The sequence below is a fragment of the Equus przewalskii genome, chromosome 29, assembly GCF_037783145.1.
Source record: "Equus przewalskii isolate Varuska chromosome 29, EquPr2, whole genome shotgun sequence".
NCBI classification, from domain to species: domain Eukaryota; kingdom Metazoa; phylum Chordata; class Mammalia; order Perissodactyla; family Equidae; genus Equus; species Equus przewalskii.
Genome location: NC_091859.1, coordinates 20,806,093 through 20,826,473, shown reverse-complemented (window position 1 = coordinate 20,826,473; position 20,381 = coordinate 20,806,093). Strand labels below are relative to the sequence as shown.

The following is a 20,381-nucleotide window of genomic DNA, read 5'->3' as shown; positions in this document are numbered from 1 at the left end:
GGAAAGAAAGCACATTTTCTAGAAGTTGTGTTTTTAATAGTATTCTAACAAAACATTCTAGGTGGTTCTAGTTTATAGAAGGATTTTATTCAGAGAGCTTTTAACGAAGAGGTAATATTTTTCCTTTGTTCCTGTGTCCTATCAGTACCTTTGTAGCTGAAATTCGCTTCTTTATTCACCCTATGCAATGTTTCTCCTTTCAGTTTAATGACGCCCTGTTGTATACAACACCAGTGCAGTCTGGGATGTATAAACTCAACAACATGCTCTCACTGGCTGGGATGAAGGTCTGTGCGTCTGTTAGAAGAATTTTTTTTTTACCCAAATATATTTAGAGAAAAAGCCCTAGGATAACCATCTTTCTCACACCCTTAACCTTTCTTTCTCCATGTGTGACTGTTCAGGTGTTTGTTTGTTCATTCTTATAGTCATTTGTTCGCTCATACATTAATTGATTCATAAGATGTTTATTCAGAACTACTATAAACAAAACTGGGTAATAGATTTGGTGAAAGATACAAAGATGAATTGAAGCATGATTCTTTTTGTCTCCGCCTTTCCTCTAATCTCCCCAGAAGCTTAGCAGCTAGTTGGGAAGATAATATTCTACACATACATAAGTACCTGTAAAATAGACAGTAATAAATGTCACCAAAAAGGCACAAAATTTTGGGGAGTTCAGAAAATAAAGAGCATGCAGCTTTTGGTGGGCCATGATAGGGGGATTGGTGGCAGCTAGGAAAGAGGGAGAATTCAGAGTCTCTTTGGAGGAAGAGCCAAGAGCTTTAAAAAATAGGTCACATTTGGCCATGCTGAGATGTGGGGAAAGGCATTCCAGGTAGAGGGAATAGTGGGAGCAGAAGCCTGGAGGTGGGAAAGTTGGGCCTATGTATATGGAGATATTTAAATTTGTCTGGAGCATAGCACAGAGGAGGGAGAGAATTGGTAGATCAAGCTGGATATGAAGCTTGGTGGTAGATGTCGGCAGCATGGGTATTGAGCAACCTTGTGCTTCAGAGGTGAGATTTTCACTAGGAGGAGTTTTGCTCAAATTGTTTTGCTTTCTTCCAGGTCAGAAAACCCACCCAAGAAGCATATCAGAATGAACTAAAGATTGAAAGTGTAGAACGTTCCTTTATCCTCTCAGCCAGGTAAATTTTAAAAATATGTATAGATGAACATTTGCCAGTATTACAGGGCCGGGCATCTCCAGCATTTTTTACATTTAGGTTAACTACTAGCCTTATTTTGTTTTTTCTTCTTTTCTTTCCTAATACCATGCAGTTTACTCTTGATTCACTATGTAGGTAAAATTTGTAAGAGCTGATGCAATAGTGTGCTAGAAGCACAAAGATAAAAATGATCCTCTGAATAGAATAACTATGCTGAAAAGTGCTTTGCTGATCATTCTTTTAAAGTGAATATCTCAAATCTTCTACAGTGACGCATAATGTTTTTAAAAACATCTAGTGCTTTGTAGTTTACTAGGAAGTTTTCACGTAACGTTGAAAGGTCATCACAAATCTACGAAGTTAAGTGTAGTTGATTAAAAATGGAGAAGACTAAGTTACAGAAAAATTGAGCTGCTGTCTTAAGGATCCATAGCTTGCAAAGTCAGGATACAAATAGAAGTTTTTTGCTTTTAAATCTGTTATTTATGATACCACATTGCCTCAAAGTAGAACCTACTGTGACTTACGTGTAAATCAAGACATATTATCGTAATGTAAATCAAGTGCTAAGGAATATAGGATGTATGACTCATGCATGTACATTATTGAGTTATTGGCTGAGTGGCAGAAGTGGATGTTTGGCAGGATTGGACTGGTAAAGGGAGAGACACCAACCGCGGTAGCATGCTGTGCTGCTGGATTTGGATAGCGAGTCTGAGTGGCTCTCCGACCTAACCTTTGATATAATAAAAATAATGTCAAACACTTTTATAGCACTTATCTTGTGCCAGGCACTCTCCTAAGCACTTTCTGTATATTAATTCACTAAATCTTCACAACAACCTTTTAAGGTAAGTTACTACCATTTATACCCATTTCATGGTAAGAAAAGCCACCCAGCTATTAAGTAACAGGGCCAGGATTTGAACCCAGGCAACCTGCTTCCTGCTATGTCCCTACCACTAAAATCAACTAGGATCTTAGTAGCAGCTAGAGTTGTAACTGGAACCATTTATTTCTCTACATCAGGCGAGGTGCTACACATTTTATATTTTCTCTTTTAATTTCCATGATAACTAGTGGAGTAGGTATTGTCTTGACCTTCCAGATGAGAAAAATGGAGGCTCAGAGAAGTTTAATAACATGTGCAAGGTTACACAACTAGTAAGCAGTGGAACTGAAATTTGAACCTAGGTCTATCTGACACTGAAATTCATGTTTTTAACCATTAAAACATTGCCTGTGTTCATGGATGTCGAGGACTCAGACCAAATGTCTGACTTCTCAAAAACAGAGGACCACAAGAGCAGCTCCCTGGGTCATGACACTCTTCTGAAAGGGAATGGTCACTGCTGCCTGACACGAGATCTCAAGATGACTGGAGAAGAGAAATACCTGTGTTCAGGGTTTGTTAAATGCTTTCCAGCTACCAGCCAGAGCAGCAAAGTTCCTGGGAGGTACCTGAGCATCCTACAGATCAATATTTGGAGAGTAAAAGTAAACTCTTGAACATAAGTCCCTGTACATCAGGTTCCTGGCAACTACTTAATCTTGGTTCTTAAAAATCAAGGAAGTTATTTTCCAAGATCCGAAGAGGAAATGCCTATAGGAAAGTCAAGTTTTCAATTGCACTTAAGTTTCCTAAGTAAAAATGTGCTTTGGTAAAACAAAATTCTGTTTTAATAAAAATGAAACAGTTCAGGAAAGGATGGTAAATCTTTCTTTCTTTGGTTGCCTATTGTAAATATCTAGATATCCACATTTTTCCAGATCAGCCTTCTAGACCGTAGTAAGATCATTGGGAAACCATCTGAGGATTTTAAGCTAAACATTGGTATGATCTAATTTATATTTTCCAAAGAGCACGCTGGCTGTTTTATAGAAGACAGATTCTCAAACACTAGAGTACAAGTTGGGAGACCAGGTAGGAGACTGTAGATGATGGTTTCTTGGACTAGAGTGGTAAGAAATGGTCAGAATCAGGTAGAGCCAGTATGATTACTGGTGAATTAAATGTGAGGTATGCAAGAGAAATGATAAACCTGGAAAGTTCTTGATAAAGGAAAAGTAAGCTTCTAAGGAAGGATTAAGGTGGCATGGGGGAAAGAGAACTAATACATGTTGAATGCCACCAATGTGCCATGTTCTCCTTCTAAATTCTCCTAGCCACAGTGAGGCAGGTGCTGTATAACATGTAAAAAGGAGATGAGAAGGCCTCTTAGGATCTGGTTCCTGGCTGCCTCACCAGCCTGATCTTTCACTCTCCTCTGTCCCCACCCCACCAGAGCATGGCATGTTGCATCAGTGTGGATCTGTTTATGTTTCTCCATGCCTGCCAGCCTACTTCACATCCTTCTGCTTTGCACAGGCGGCTACTGCCACCTGGAATTCATCCCTTCATTCAGGAAGCAACATGGAGCCTCTGCCCTGGGCCAGGCGTTGTGCTAGGCATCAGGATACAGTGGAGAATTAAAAGGGCCCTTCCTTCCCTGAGCTTACAGTTCATTAGGGAAGACATACACTTAGCAAATATTAGCACCATCAATTATTATTGTAATTAAGTAGTACACGGAAAACTACCAGTAGTACCACAGGAGAATTACTGCTATGAGACTGTAAAACAAGGGACCTTGAACTAGATTTGGTGGAGAAAGGGAAGTCAGAGATAGCTTCCCTAAAGACCTGATGTGTCTGTTGAGTTATAAAGGATAAGTAGAAGTTGGATAGCTAGGCAAAGAGGAAAGGAAGGGGCTCTTGATCATTAGGAATGATGTGTACAAAGGTCCTGAGGTGGAAAGGGGCATGGCATATTCAAAGAACTGAACGGCTAGTGTGGCATGAACGTAGTGAATGAGAGGGAGAGTGACCCAACATAAGCCTGGAGGGACAGGCAGAAAGGTTATGCAAAACCATCTTGCGGATTTTGGTCTTTAGCCTAAGAGCCACAGGAAACCACTGAAAGGTTTATACAGAGGCATGATGTGATTAGATTGGTATTTTTAAAAGAATATCTGCTTGCTGTGTGGAGAATGTTTTGGGAGGGGAACTAAAGAGAATGAGTAAATGGACATAGGGGAAGAGAGAGAGGCATTAAGAGTGAGTCTTGGGGCTGGCCCCATGGCTGAGTGGTTAAGTTTGCACACTCTGCTTCAGTGGCCTAGGGTTTTGCTGGTTCAGATCCTGGATGCGGACATGGCACCACTCATCAGGCCACATTGAGGCAGCGTCCCACATGCCACAACTAGAAGGACCCACAACTAGAATATATGACTATGTACTAGGGGGATTTGGGGAGAAAAAGCAGAAAAAAAGATTGACAAGACTTGTTAGCTCAGGTGCCAATCTACAAAAAAAAAGAGTGAGTCTCCAGCTTGTTCAGTGTATTGGGTGGTGGTGCCATTCTCTGTGATAGGGAATACCGGGAGAGGAGCAGCTTTGGGGGAGAAATCAGGAACTTAGTTTCAGATGTGCATATTGAATGTGAGGTGCCTATGAGTCATCAAAATGGAGACATCAAGGATGTCAGAAGGAAGCCTGGCCTAGAGGCATCTGTTTGGGAGTCATCAGCTTGGAGATGATAACCAAAGCTAGGAGACTGAATGAGTCCGTACAGAGAGACTGCACAGCTCCCTGTCAGACTCCTGTAATTATTTCAACTTAGTCATTACCTCTGCAAATCCTTCCTGGCTACCTAAATAAGGTACCTTACAACTTCCGTGTTGTTTATCTACCTCACATTTATTGTGTCATCTTGTTTTTGTAACTACTTGTTTTTATGTCTCACCTCAATTAGATGTGAGCCCTCAGAAGGGAGGTGTATTGTGTGCCCCCAGTTCATGACTTAGTACCTGGCCCTTAGGCTCCCAGTAAACATTACTCAAATGAATTGAATTGAAGTGATGTGGCCTTTGGATCTCAGAGTAGCATCCTACAGTTAACACAGGTAGCAAATAGCGCAGCAAGGTCTAACACACCAGAAATCCCTTCTCTTGGAGGCTTTTTCCCTTTGGAAGTTCATCCCAATCAATCGGAAGATGGTGCTTATATAATACAAATTTGCTTTCTGGTAATGTACACATTCCATAAAGAAAAGAATACTTGGTTTTAACTGTTTTTTGATCTGAGGAAGATGCTGATGGTTCTGCTAACCATGTTACAAAAGGGGAGCTGGAATGTCTCCACTTGATGCTGCAGGCAAATGTGTGTGGTCTGTGAGAAATGTGTTATCAAGAGCTGGTAAACATTGTTTTGGCAGAACCCACGCAAGAGAGAGCCAGGAATGATTAAATGAAAGAACAGCATATGTGACATGATTTGCACAGTCGAATCACATTCCACATGCTCCTAGGACTCCAGAAAAATCAGACAGCAAAACTCAAATTAGCCATCTGCCTCTCTGCGTTCTGTTACCTCTTCCAGTGACAAGTAGGAGAGGGAGGGAGGGACAGTAATATTTTATGAATATTTGATTGGAAGCCTGAGCATATGTTCTCATTGCGTAGTTCTTCAGAGAACATGAACAGAGGCCAGAGATAACATGGTGGTGAAGGGTTCAATCCTTAGCCACACTAGGGTCTGATACCAACTCATCATTTAGTATAGGCTGTTATCCAAGCAAATTATCTAATATTTCAAATCCTTAAATTATGTATCTGTAAATGGTAATAGTGGGTGGTGATAGTGGGATTGGTTGGGAGGAGCGTTGTAAGATTCAATGTATATTCCATGGAGTAGCTCTGAGGATGAGATGTGATGACATTTGCAAAGCATTTAGCACAGCCGGCTGACGTGCAGTAACTGTCAAATAAATGGCAGCTAGCTGAGGCAGTAATGGTAAAGTAGGAGAGGAACTGAGGCATGTTTTGTTTGCTTTAGAGAGAGAAGGACTGTTTCCATTTTATTTTGTCCTTCATATATAGTGAAAATTTGAGAAATATACTAGTTTCAAATTTTTATTTGTAAACCGGATTTCTACCTTTGAATATCTGTACGAGTGCATATCCTTAATGGCACTTAAGCCATTTAGTAGGAAGGTACATTTTTGAGAGTGGTTATTGTGGGGAAAGCAAGTGGTTTTTTAAGTATCTCCTTGACCTGCTCTGGGTTCATCAAAATACAACAAAATATGCCTATTCGTACCATTAGTTAGGATGGAATTTTTCATTTTAAAAACATTATTTAAAAGTTCAAATATACTTAAAATTAGAGTGAATAATAGAATGAAACTGCATGTTCAGTCACTCAGACTCAAAAATTATCAAGATTCTGTCGCACATTTTCCTATTTTTTAAAATACTTTAAAACAAATGCAGATATCAAGTCATTTCACTTCTACATACTTTAGTATATCTAAAGAAAGTACACGTTTTCCTACACAATCATATGCCCATTATTATGATGGATTTTATTATGATAGAGTTTTAAATTGATTATTAAATTCTCTTTCTCTCTCTCTCTCTATACACACATATACACACACACAAAATACCTAAAATGTGCTTCTCACTCCTGAGTATGCAAAACAAAATGTGCAGGCATGAGTGGTGATTCAGAGTTACCACAGAGTTTTTCGGGGAGAGGTGTGATTGCAAAAGAGTAGAACAAAAATGCCTTTTTCTGAACCGGCTTTCCAACCCTTTTTGGCTAATTTCCATCTAGATTTGATCCATATAGCTCCTGATGAATGAAGATAGGAACAGAAAATATGATGGGCTGAATAGGTAGAGGAGCCCTTACAACAACTGCAGGCTATTTCCCTTATTAGCTACTCCTTAAACATCTGTTTACGATACCAAAAATATGTTTCTTTTACTCTAGTGCCCTTTCTAGAAATTTTTAGTAATATTTAGTAACCTAAAAATATTTAGTATTCTACGCTGAAAATTTGCATTTGAAACTTGATTCCTTGGAATATTTTTAAATTCTAGGATTATGTCTTAGGAAACTCTCGAGTTACATAAATAATCGTAATTATTAATTGTATGAACAGCCCTTGAACCAAACAAGAATACTTTCAAATTTAGGAGACTTCAAAAGCCATTCCCTATACAGCAGGACTTTTGGAAACAAAAAACAGCATTGTATTTGCTAAAATGCCATGTGTTCTCTAATGCAGCTCTATTGTTTGTGCACATGAACCTCAGAGTTGCTGTCTGTGACTAGCATTGTTGGAGGGTGGTGGAATCTGTTGCCATGACAGAAGAAAAAGAAGTAAGAAAAAGGCAAAGGAAAAAAGCTGACATCTGGTTGATGGAACCTTCTTTTGCCCCCAACAGTTCTGCCACAGAAAGGGATGAATGGCTAGAAGCGATCTCCAGGTCAATAGAAGAGTATGCCAAGAAAAGAATCACATTCTGTGCTAGTAGGAGTCTTGATGAGGTATTGTCTTTTCCTTCTTATTTTTTTTCCAGTGTATTTCAAACAGTTTTTACCTTAAAGAAACTTTTCCCAGGGGTTTAGAAAAGCAACATGGGTTTCACAGAAGGATTGGAGATGTGTATCTAATTTCAGAGCTAAATGTTTATCCTGTGAATGTCTAAATGCAAGTCTATGATAGCATATAGCGCATTCATGTTTTTCCAGTATAAAACCTCATTGTAGAAAATTTAGAAAATACAATATAGTTTAAGCAAGACACTAATCAGCTGTCATCGCACTACCACAGGCATCTTTTTAAGTTAATTTTGCATTAGAGGATTGTTAGAATGTAGGTAATCTCAATATCCTGAGAATATGAAAAATATAATAGCCCATATTTCATCCCGCATCTGTAATGATATCATCAGCATTGTGAGCCACCATTGCCAAATAAAAATGCTTGAGTCTGTAGCAGTCAACGAGCCTGAGGATAATCAGAAGTTGTTCTTCTACAGGCAGACTCAGAAAATAAAGAGGAAGTTAGTCCTCTTGGATCAAAGGCTCCCATCTGGATTCCTGATACCAGAGCCACAATGTGTATGATCTGCACAAGTGAATTTACTCTGACCTGGAGACGACACCACTGCCGGGCCTGTGGAAAGGTTGGAGAGGATAACCCCATCTCCCTTGTGATTTTTAATAGCTCCAGGCTATACATAATGAGGAAGCATATTTCCCATTGTGAACCATTGAGGGAAGGCAGAGGGGGGGATACTGAATCATGGATGGTGATTTCTCTAAATATTTAGGTATGGGGCAATCTTGTTAGGGAACTTACCCTCTCCTACCTCAACATTACTTTACAGTGTCAATAATGGACATTTTTTGTTAAAAAAAAGTTCACAATTAAACAGACCCTCACATTTACAAATAATTATTTAAACTGCTTTTGCCTAGACACTCAGTATTTAATAAGGGGGCCTTGTAGTGTTGAAGTCATCACTAGTGATGTTTCTAAGTCTTCATGACCTCATCAAGAAAATGAGCATAGTAACAATGACATCAGAGAGTTACTGTAAAAATTAAGGGGGGTCTTATTTAGAGAGCATTTAATACATGGCCAGACACTGCAGCAGAGGTGGATGTGTTTGTAGCAGTGATGATGACAGACGACGATGATGATCAATACAGCTAACACAGGACTAACTGCACGCTAAGCACTATTCTAAACATTGGCACACATTAACTCCTTTAGTATATATGTAGGAAGCACTCAGTAATAATCTGTGGCCTCCTCATCTTCAAGGTTGGGGTGCTGTGTGCGAGATTACTACAGGCCTGAACTGCAGAGTTGTTATTGAGATTCCATGACTGTGAAAGCTTTTGGAAAGTAGACAGCACTATAAATTGTAATATACTTGATGGTTTGAATACAAAGCTGCTTCTAAATGAAATAATTCCAATGTGTTTTCAGATTGTATGCCAAGCTTGTTCATCAAATAAGTATGGCTTAGATTACCTGAAAAATCAACCAGCAAGAGTATGTGAACATTGTTTCCAAGAACTGCAGAAATTAGGTAATATATAAATAAAGATTTAACCGAAAATTCCTTTATTCCCCAGATGCTTTTAAACAGCCTTCTGAAAGAATCATTTTAGGCACATTAGTAATATGGTCGGTGATACTCATCTAAAAATATTAAGTATTTTGCTGTCTTCACTTAGTTAAGCTTTCCTAACTCATTTTGTGGTAATTTCATCAGAAGTTGGACTGAAATTTATTTTTACTCTGAAAACAGTTTTGTTAAAAATACTAATTATAGAAATGTAATTACAGGATGAAATGCTTAAAACAGTTACAAGGGAACTTTAATCAAGTAATTTTGAAGTTTCTAGGTTCACAACTGTGAGCTCATCACGAAGCATTTTTATCCTATCTGTAAAGTACTTCTCTATGCAATTATACTAGGTGGCACTTTGTCAGCCTAATTCTAATCACCTGGACTGATTTAGTGAGGTTTTATTGTACATCTAAATGTGTAGCTTTTCACCAAACACGCAATGGTAAATCATATCTGCCTACTCGTTATTTGCGGGTATCCCTACAGTTAAGATGAATGCAGCCAGTAGGACTGCTCAGGTTTGTATTTTGGGAAGAGATCTTTAGATAAATTCCTGAAACCTGTAGGATCTTAATTTTAAAAAGATTATCCTTTGCTTCCATGCTTTTCATCAGCGTACGTAAGTGAATAAAACTAGATGACGTGCTATTTCGGAATCCGTGTAGAGTAATAGTTTGTTGTTGTCTGTATACGTTTTCCAGGAAGACACATCCGTCTAATCCTTTGCCAGCCTTTATCTTCCTCCCTTTGTTCTCTGGGTATATAATATAAACTGCACACATTCAACATTTGTCTTTGAATCCTCTACCCTCATCATCCACCCCCATTTGATCTATAAATCTTGCCAAATTTGCCTTCAAAAACTTGTCTTTGTCTTGATTTCTTCATCTTGATCCTAATAAGGCCATCATTATTGTTTATCTGGACTACTGTAAGAATTTCCCAACAGGTTTTCTTGCTGTAAATCCTTCTTCCTTGCTACTGGCCACCTTCCTTCCCAGATTTATTTTTTTAAATTCAGTCTGCTTATGTCACCACCCCTGGCCTGAAAAGCCTTTCATTTCCCACTGCCAACAACAGTCCAGGTTCCTTGGAACCTGGCTTTTTTTCCCCCAGCCTCATTATTCTCCAAATAGATGATATATTTTCTTACCTCTCTGCTTTTGCTGACCTCTTTTTTTCATGGAGTGTTCTTCTTCCTGTTTTTTACCTGATAAGCTCCTATTTATACCATAATGGCCAATTCAAATATCTTGTTCTGTTCCCAGCTTTCCCTCAACCTCTGCAGTCAAAACTAATTGCTTCCTCTTGTCCTTTAGCCCCTTTTCTAGCACTTTATTCATGGTAATATTATTATTTGTTCTTGTATCTAAATACTAAACAACATTAGGGTTTTTTTTAAAAAGTCAGGAGGGAAGTTTTTTTAAGTTGGTCATACATTAATGTATTTCTGAATTCTAAAGGCACAAAAGAGTAATCCTTTCACATGGTTTGCAGTTGAAAAAGTATAAAAGCATAGACCACGGAAAGTCTTCCTCCCATTCAACTTCCAAGCATCCATCTTCCTTTCCGGGGGGCCTCAGTGTCATCAGTTTCTTGAGTATCCTTCCATGGATATTTTATGCAACAGTGTTTATTGATTTGCGTTAAATTGAATTACAGAATGCTTGCCATTGGCTACATAAGTGTGCTTGATTTGTTTTAGATCACCAGCACTCCCCTAAGATTGGATCTCCCGGAAATCACAAATCTCCTTCAAGTGCCTTATCATCAGTCTTACATAGTATTCCATCAGGGAGGAAACAGAAAAAAATCCCAGCTGCTCTCAAAGAAGTAAGTGTTTCCATTAAACTTGCAACCTAATAGAGGCTGAATTATTCATATGCATATAATACACTGTTTTTCATAAAGGAAGATGTCATTTCCTAACACTATTAAGACGTGCATTTTAATACTGGTGATGGATGTGGCTGATGCCTTCGAATCTTGCTTCATCTCCCTTATGACCGGAGTCATTTAGAAAATGGCTGTTGAAAGGTTTGGAGAGCATTTTATAACAATGATAGAAAGTAAAGATAACTTGGACACACATGAATTTTTAAAATTACTTTGAAGAAACCCTTACTAGAGGGAAGAAATCTATAGAATATTTGGGGCATTTTATTAGCATTTACTAATCTGCACAGTTTGTATATGTAAGCATTGGTTCGTTATATACTGCTCATATCACTGATAGTAGGTTGTCTTTCCTTTAAGCTTAAACGAAAAATTTAAAAAGTAGTAATAGCCTGCAGTTAGACCTGCCAGTGGCATAATCCACAGGCACCACTGAAATCCTATCCCATTCCTCAAATTCAAGTGTTCACTTAGCTAGTGTCAGAGATCGGACAGCACTGCCTTTCTGGCCACGCCCATTTTGATTAGTTTATTAGTTAGTTCCGCCTATGCTGGTTTTGTGGCCAGCAGAGTAGAAGTTTAAATTTTGTTCTCTTGCTTGGTTACTGTGGAGGTGTTCTATCATGGAAAGTGGAAGCAAACAACTCTAAAAATTTGACCAAGATCCTGTTTCTTATGTAAAGTTGAGTGTATTCCATCATGGCAATTGAAATAGTAGAAAGTGATTTATAGCCAATCTCATGAAATAGTAAGAATAGCACTTAAAGTTCTAATTGCCAAGTTTCATATGAAACTGATTAAGCCAATTTAATGAGTATCTCTGAACTCTCTCTTCCATCACTCAATTCCTGAGTCTAAATCTATGTTCAGAACTTGAAGGTTCTTAATCAACTGAATAGTTTTCAATTCCATGTAATTTTTCACCTCTCCATGCTGATATCACAGTTTATAAATATAATTCATAGATTTGCTCCCCTCTTCAGTCTAAACTCCACAGCATTGGTTGCAAAACTCTATATATATAGCCTGGATTGGACTCGGTCTAACTCCAGTCCCGTTTCATACATCTTTGCACCCAGCCACTCAAACAAGCCTTCCACGTTCAAACCTCTGCTTCCTCACTGCAGGCATTTCTTCCTTACTCCAGTGGTCCTCAAAGGGTCCTCCAGAACAGCAGCAGCAGCGTCGCCAGGGAACTTATTAGAAATATGAATTCTTAGCCCCATCCAAGGTCTACACAATCAGAAACTTTAACAAGCCCTCTTGGTAATTCAGGTGTATGCTAAAGTTTGAGAACCACTGCTTGACTCCTTTGCAGTCAGACTGGGGGGAATTAATTTATCTAGTTAAGTGCTATAAAAGTCAAAGTATTCTCCTTGGGAAGCTGTGTTGTCTTTTTTTTTTTTAAATTGAGGTGAAATTCATGTAACATATAATTAACAATTTAAAGTATACAATTCAGTGGCATTTAGTGTATTCACAATATTGTGCAACCACCATATTGCTCCAGTTTCAAACCTTTCATGACCCCATAAAAACACCCTATATCCCTTAAGTAATCAGTCCCCATTCCTCCTCCCTCCACCCCTCGTAACCACTAATCTGGTTTCTGTCTCTGTGTGATTTGCCCTTTCTGGATATTTCATATTAAAGGGATCATACAATATGTGACCTTTTATATCTGGCCTCTTTCACTTAGCACAATGTTTTCACGGTTCATCCAAGTTATAGCATGTATCAGTACTTTGCTTCTTTTTATGTCTGAATAATACTCCATGGTGTGTATATTCCAGAGTTTATCCCTTTATCTGTTGGTGGACATTTGGGTGGTTTCCACCTTTTGGCTATTATGAATAATGCTGCTATAAACATTTGTGTATAAATTTCCGTGTGGACATGTGTTTTCATTTGTCTTGGGTATATACTTAGGAGTGGAATTGCTTGGTCATATGGTAATTCTGTGTTTAACTTCTTGGGAATTGGGGAGTTGTGTTCTTATTCCAGTAATGTTCAATACATTTTTAGAAAGTCCTCTTTTTTAGAATTATATTCAGAGCCTCAGTACCCTTAGTGAGGGCAAGCTATGTCTCTTGAGTTGGATTTTATTTATCTTTTAATAATCAAATCATTGGAAGGGACATTTTATGAATCAGTTAAGTGATTAAGCTGGTTAATACCAATTTTATTTTTAAAAAGATAATAGAGGACTATGCATGACTGTTCAGCATTGTGATTGATCTTTTTGTGTGGCTAATAAACTAATTCTAAAATATTCCAGAAGAGGAATGTACAAAATATTTTAAGCAATGATAGCAACACTTACATCACTACATAATAGTATTCCAACATAACCACATTTTACTTGAATGTAAACATGCTAGTTTTTTAAAAAATTATTTGGTAGTGTTATACGAGGATGTTATCTGTTTATACAAATTTACATGCACTTAAATATTTCTAATTCAATGTTAGATATTAAATTTTTCACTAAACAACAATATATCATCCTTTTTATGAAACTTATAAGAAATTAATACAATTAGTACATGATCAAAGATATACTTTTAAAATTCATAGAGCCCACCTGTATTAGTCTTCTATTGCTATGCAACAAATTACCACAAACTAAGTGGCTTAAAACAACACACATTTATTATCTCAGGAGTCCAGGCACAGCTTAGCTCAGTCTCTGCAGGACTGCAATCAAGGTGTTGGCCAGGGTTGAGTTCCTATCGGGAGGCTGATAGGGAAGGGTCTACTTCCAAGCTTGCTCAGGTTATTGGCAGAATTCATTTCCTTGCAGATGTATGACTGAGGGCCCTGGCTTCTTACTAGCTTTGCTTGAAGGTTGCCCTCAGCTCCTTGCCACATGGGCCTCCAAGATGGCTGCTTACTGCTTCAAAGCCAGCATGGGAGAAAGTCTCTAGAGCCAGTCTGCTGGCAAGATGGAGTCTTATATAACATAACACAATCACAGGAGTGACATCCCGTCACCTTCATCATATTCTGTTGGTTAGAAGCAAGTCACGGGTCCTGTCTCCTCTCAGGGGAAAGAGATTGTATAACAGTGTGACAACTATCAGAGGCAGGGATCATGGGGAGCCACCTTGAGAGTCTGTTCACTATACCGCTAATACGGCAATTCCTAGACTTGGCTTTTTATATCTCTGTTGTTCCTATGTTAAGAAAAAGAAAAATTTCAGGGCTGGCCCCGTGGCGTAGTAGTTAGGTTTGCACACCCCACTTTGGCAGCCCAGGGTTCACAGTTCAGATCCTGGGTGCGGACCTCTACACTGCTCATTAAGCCACGCTGTGGCAGCGTCCCACATACAAAGAAGAGGAAGATTGGCACGGGTGTTAGTTCAGGGACAATATTCCTCAAGCAAAAAGAGAAAGATTGGCAACAAATGTTAGTCAGGGCCAGTCTTACACACACACAAAGTTTCAATTGCCAGATTATAATCATTAAAAGCTTACTGTCTTTTTGCCTAGAGATTAAAACATTCTCAGCCTTTCATGAAGCAAAAATAAGCTTCTTTTCTTTTGGACCAAAATTTGGGGAGCAGAACCCTCCCTAAAGTCACCATTAATGTGGAATTTTCCATTTACTTTTTGGTTGATAGAGTTTTTAGAAGTCCAAAGAGTTATTTAAGGAACAAAGGTAAAGATTTAAATAATTTTCCTTAACACCCCAAAACAAGAAATGCAATAAACAACATAGACAGTCCAAAAAGTACAGCTTTAAAAAGGATTTTTGACCTTTGGAATTATTTTTCCTCTTCCGGCAACCCAGAAAACACAGGTGAACCCACAAGGAAACACATGCATGCAAGCACAGTCAAACCAGGTAAAATTCTAGAATTGCTTCTAAAAGGAAGGGTTTTACGCTCATGGTAAGGGCAGTATTGAGTTTGTACAGTAGCAGACTGAAAATAAACCAATTCATTCTGAAACATTAGTATTATGGTTATTGCTTTCAGCACCAATGATTAAAAGCAATTTTGTTATTTTAGATTTTCTCAGAAAACCATTAAACTGTGTATGTGGTTTGCTTATCTAGGTATCAGCAAACACAGAAGATTCTTCTATGAGTGGCTACTTGTACAGATCAAAGGGCAATAAAAAACCTTGGAAACACTTGTGGTTTGTCATAAAAAATAAAGTGCTATATACATATGCTGCAAGCGAGGTAAGATGTGAAATCTCAAGATGAATATTTGGGATCTTGTTATATAAGGCCAACTATAAATAACAACAGTATTTCTTTAGTCTGTTTGTTTTGTGGATTTTTTGTTTTGCTTTGCTTTTGGAGGGGCAGATGTTGCTGTTATTTTTAATGTGAACAGTGTCCTTGATTTGTACCTAGAGAGCTCTCACTCAAAAGTGTTAGGAATTTTCCATAGTATTAGAATGTAAGTTTTCCTGTCGTTTCACTGCTACTTCAGTAAAGACAGAGGTTCTTATCTTTTCTGCCAGGCTCTCTAGGATGACACTCCCTTGACTATCCCCAGATTGTATTGATCAGGCATCAGCATAGATAAGATAGACTGTTTTGGGTTATAAACAATTTCTAGCTGTTTGCTCTAAAACTACCATTTTCTCCTATCTGATGATCCTGTGTTCCAACATCTTATGAAAACCACTGCTGTAGGGTCCAAGCTTTTCCTTAGTGAGACCTGGGTAAATCAGTTACCTTTCTGAGCTATGTTTTCTGCATTCATAAAATGAAAGTAATATAATTACCTACCTCCCATGGTTGTAGGGAATATAATATGAAATACTGTGAAATATAAGTGTCTGGCTCTTGGAAGGAGTAGCTCAATACATATTGTTGAATAAATGAAAAGTGAATGTTGCTAGAATTATCATTGTTTTATATATGTCTTATGAAATTAAATTACAGCTATATAGATCAAGAGTTCACAAATCTGAATTTTGTATCCATTTAAAAACCCATCTCCCTTTGTGTCTTTTTAAATTAGGATGTGGCAGCTTTGGAGAGTCAACCTTTACTAGGATTCACTGTTACTCAAGTCAAAGATGAGAATTCAGAATCTAGAGTATTTCAGTTACTGCACAAAAACATGTTATTTTATGTATTCAAAGCAGATGATGCTCACTCAGCTCAGAAGTAAGTAATTTAGACATATTTTTCTTTTGTACATGATATTTCGAGTTGTTACTTTAAATGACTGATTTTAGTTTTGTTTTGTTCTCCTTTGTTTTTTTGGTGAGGAAGATTGGCCCTGAGCTAACATCTATTGGCGATCTTCCTCTTGTTGTTTGAGGAAGATTGTCACTGAGCCAACATGTGTGGCCAATCTTCCTTTATTTTGTATGTGGGATGCCACCATAACATGGCTTGATGAGCGGCACGTAGGTCCACACCTGGGATCCGAACCTGCAAACCCTGAAGCAGAGTATGTGAACTTAACCACTACATCACCGGGCTGGCCCTAAATGATTGATTTTAAGATAACCTACTTTCATGCATGGGGACAACTAAGAATTTAAATCAGAGATCCAAATGAGAAAGATTTAACATATTATTCAAGCTCTTTAGAATTGCTTTAAAGACAGGCAAAAGTATCTGGAATATTTTCTGGAGGCAGAGGGGAAAGGAAAATAGGTAGTTCTGTCCAAAATATTTTGTCTACACATGACCTCAGAGGAAGCAGCATGCTGCTGCTCAGCTGAAAGGAAGGGAAGCCGAGGTATTTGACCTCCCCTTCAGGGAGGGTAAGATTCTTCCCTTGAAACATTCCAGGACTTTGGCAATCCAGTGATTCAATTGTGCCATGAACAGCAGGAGAGTTTAAACAGCTGCTTACTGACTTACTTCTTTGAGAAGAAGGTCAAACACATTAAGAGGCTCCCATGCTGTTCCCAATGACTGAGTGGAGGAAATGGATATCATTTTAGATGGTAAAGGCTGAAACAGTCTCTTCAAAATTCCAACAAGAATATTTATTTAGATGTCATGAGGTTGCTTAACATAGAGATGCATATCTCTGTGAAATCGAGGTCCTTTCCGAACAAAATAGTTCAGTTCACTTCCCTTTCATTTGATTTTTATTTTGGCCTCACAAAATATACATTTTTGTTTTCACTAAGAGGTGCTCATGTTTTCTCAATAGGTTTAAAAAGTGCATGCAGATAAAACATGCTTCAAGTAAGCAAGGCTTGTCATTTCAAGGCAGTTAGAATTCATGCACCAGAATTACATGTGTTCCTGAACATTCATCAGGAACAATGTTACAAATACTCTGTAAGACCTTTTTTTTTCAGTCTGTGTTACGATATCCAGCGGTGTATAGCTGTTACTCCAAATAGTTCCTTTTGGGTACTGAATATTTTAAAATTTATGTCACTTAGGGGCCGGCCCGGTGGCACAGCGGCTAAGTGCACGCGTTCTTCTTCATCGGCCCGGGGTTCACCACTTCGGATCCCGGGTGCGGACATGGCACCGCTTGGCACGCTATGCTGTGGTAGACATCCCACATATAAAGTAGAGGAGGATGTTAGCTCAGGGCTAATCTTCCTTAAAAAAAAAAACATTATGTCACTTAACTGTTTTTTCTGTAAAAATTACTTGGATAAAATAGTAATTGCCCTAATATTCTGTTATTAGAATATTATAGAAATATAAAAATATTTCTCATTTTCATCGGTATTCATCATCAAACTGATAAAAATCATTGCTTTTCAATATACATCTTTTGCTTATATCATTAAGTTGACAAGTTAGAAAGCTCTTCAAGGCAGAATTGAGTGTAGTTGGGTGAAGGGAATCAGCTTACTTGTAATGGAGAATTAATACGGGCTAAATTATAGTTTCTCTTTGAGGTTATTACTGTCATATGGATTGCTTTGCTTGCACATTACAGAATAGTAAAATGTGTTAATTTTAATAGAAATTTTTGGCTTTTTAAAAGCCTTTTTATTATAGTATAACTTATATGCCATTTGCATTTAAAATTTAAGTTTCTGAAAATTTTGTCCTTGAAATTTGAGGTAAATATCTTTTAGGCTGCTTTTACTAATTAAATTGAGTGATTTCAAATGTTCCTAGTAAGTTCAGAAGCAATTACACTACTAGAGAGTTACAAAGAGACTACCTCCAAGTGTCTTCTGAATAATTGCAACTATGTGTCTCGTCAGATACAACTTTGAGACTAAAGAATTTTGCAAAGACTTCTATGAAACTCTGAGACACTTTTATGTTGCAAATTTTGATCAACTGGGAGTAGACTAGATGCTAAATTCTTTTTCACTGAAAATATTAGAACAGATCTGAACGATGGATGTCCAAGGAATCTCTGGTTGGTAGAGTTAAGAGAGGAGGAGACAGGGACAGAGCTACTGTTCCTAAAAGCCGAAGGGAGGTTGAAAGAAAGGCCTTTGCAGATATAGCACTTCCAAAACCAATTAAATGGGATCATCAGGACGTCATAGAACTTTTACGTGAAATGCCCCTTCCTCAGGCCTCATAGAAATAAGACATGCACTTTTCAGGCCAAATTACCAAATAAAGGGTAGTTTCATATACAGAATTCTAGTTTGCTATGGGAAATATCTTAAATATACGGTTAGGGTAATTGGATCCCTAGGCACAACTGTTCTCTCTATTGTCTTAACGTATATTGGATGATTGCATTGTACAAATCTAACAAATTTCTCTTATCAATAGGTGGATAGAGGCATTTCAGGAAGGCACAATATTGTAGCTGTACTGGTTTCATCTCTTCTGTGATTCCAAAAGCGTGGAATTTCATCAGAATGGAGTAAACGCAATACGAACATTTTATATACATGAACACTGCCAAGATATATCCAACCAAAATCTTCATCAGATTTAAGAAATTAGTTTGTTAGGTATAAGGTAATTTTTAAAAAATGTTTGTTTTTTCATGTATGTTATTTATTAAAATTTTGATGTTTACTTAATGGTCAGAATTATTTCTGAGACTCACACTGAATTCTAAAGTACCTTTTCTTTAGAAACCAGAAAATTTATCTTAATAGTGTATACTGTATTAACTGTTTGTGACACAGTCCACACTGTTTTCTCAATGTGTTTTACAGCAGTAACATTTGTAACATTCTCACTAGTGATAAGTCTTTGTCAATAAAAAACACATCAAATTTCCATGCAGTGTTTGGTTTAGAAATTATAATTATAAAACTGCTGATAAAAAAATGCATGTCTTTGAATCAATGAACTTAGACGAATTTTTATATCTTTTAATAGAAAAACACATGGCCAACTTCTACCTCAGTAACTGTGAAATGAAATTCCAGTAAATTACCGAAAGTATTTCTACTGTTATGTACCTCTTTTGGCATGAGATAATATCACATCATCAAGGAATTACAGCAAAGGGATAGAATCTGAATTTTTATTTAACTGAACTATGAGTGGGAAAGAAGATGTCTTTATTTGCAGAGGAACGCAAATAATAAACTCTATGGCCTTTACATTGTCTTATCTTTTTTTAAAAGCTACCAGTTCAATACAAACATAAATGTATTATTTTTTTAAAAGCAAAATATGGTAAGCATTATATTACATAATATCCCTTGTTATGGTAAGAGTTCTGAGCCCAAGTGAACGGTGGTTGTATTTGTATCTAGAAAGAATGTTACATTTCCTATAATGTTGTGCTTTAAAAAATGAACTGGAATTACCATATCAAAAAAGCACAAATTCTAAGCCAGTATTAACTGAAATTGTAGAATAGCATTCATTGTTTAAAGGTCTTTTAAATATGACTTTGTCTTATATCGTCCCTGGTAATTTTTTTTTTAAATCCTTTCTTTCTTTAACCAACTGTCAGTGCACCTCGTTAGGAAAGATTTATATTCATAATTCTGGTGCACTTACTTAATATATGAACTACTTTGTACATAAAATTGTTGATTAGCAGACAAAAAATGAAATTAACACTATGATTAAAGTAATTCCTGATGTTCATAATATCATTTATTGACTGAGCTTAAACTAAATATAAATTCTCTTAAAGGGCAAGGTTATCCATAGAATATTTCATTAAAGAGCACAAGAATTTTCCTTTCTGCTTTTATATAAAGGATTTCCTAATTCAGTGTGGTATTTATGATTGCCAAGAGAATTGCTGAGTGCCTTTCTGAAGCCTTTTGAATATTGTTGCAGCACCAGAGTGCCTGCTAAATCTAGAGTTGGCTGCTGGAGTTTTTTCTGGCTATCGCTTGCTATGGAATCATTTTAAATCTTATTGCAACCTCACACATAATCCTCACATGCTATCTCCCAAGTCCTTCTGTCACTGTAAGTAAACTAATACTTCTTTGCAAC

General features: G+C 37.4%; 1 protein-coding gene across 2 annotated transcripts in view; it reads left to right on the top strand.

The window, feature by feature from the left end:
* FGD6 (FYVE, RhoGEF and PH domain containing 6) overlaps positions 1 to 19,196 on the top strand; it is a 106,879-nt gene extending 87,683 nt beyond the window's left edge. For both annotated transcript variants that reach the window (XM_070599517.1, XM_070599516.1), the window contains exons 13-21: positions 204 to 287; positions 1,072 to 1,151; positions 7,448 to 7,550; positions 8,045 to 8,191; positions 9,004 to 9,106; positions 10,857 to 10,984; positions 15,108 to 15,236; positions 16,030 to 16,178; positions 18,738 to 19,196. In XM_070599517.1, the coding sequence (XP_070455618.1) occupies positions 204 to 287; positions 1,072 to 1,151; positions 7,448 to 7,550; positions 8,045 to 8,191; positions 9,004 to 9,106; positions 10,857 to 10,984; positions 15,108 to 15,236; positions 16,030 to 16,178; positions 18,738 to 18,774 (960 nt within the window). In that variant the 3' untranslated portion in view covers positions 18,775 to 19,196. The remainder of the gene's footprint in view (positions 1 to 203; positions 288 to 1,071; positions 1,152 to 7,447; positions 7,551 to 8,044; positions 8,192 to 9,003; positions 9,107 to 10,856; positions 10,985 to 15,107; positions 15,237 to 16,029; positions 16,179 to 18,737) is intronic.
* The last annotated feature ends 1,185 nt before the right edge of the window (positions 19,197 to 20,381 follow it).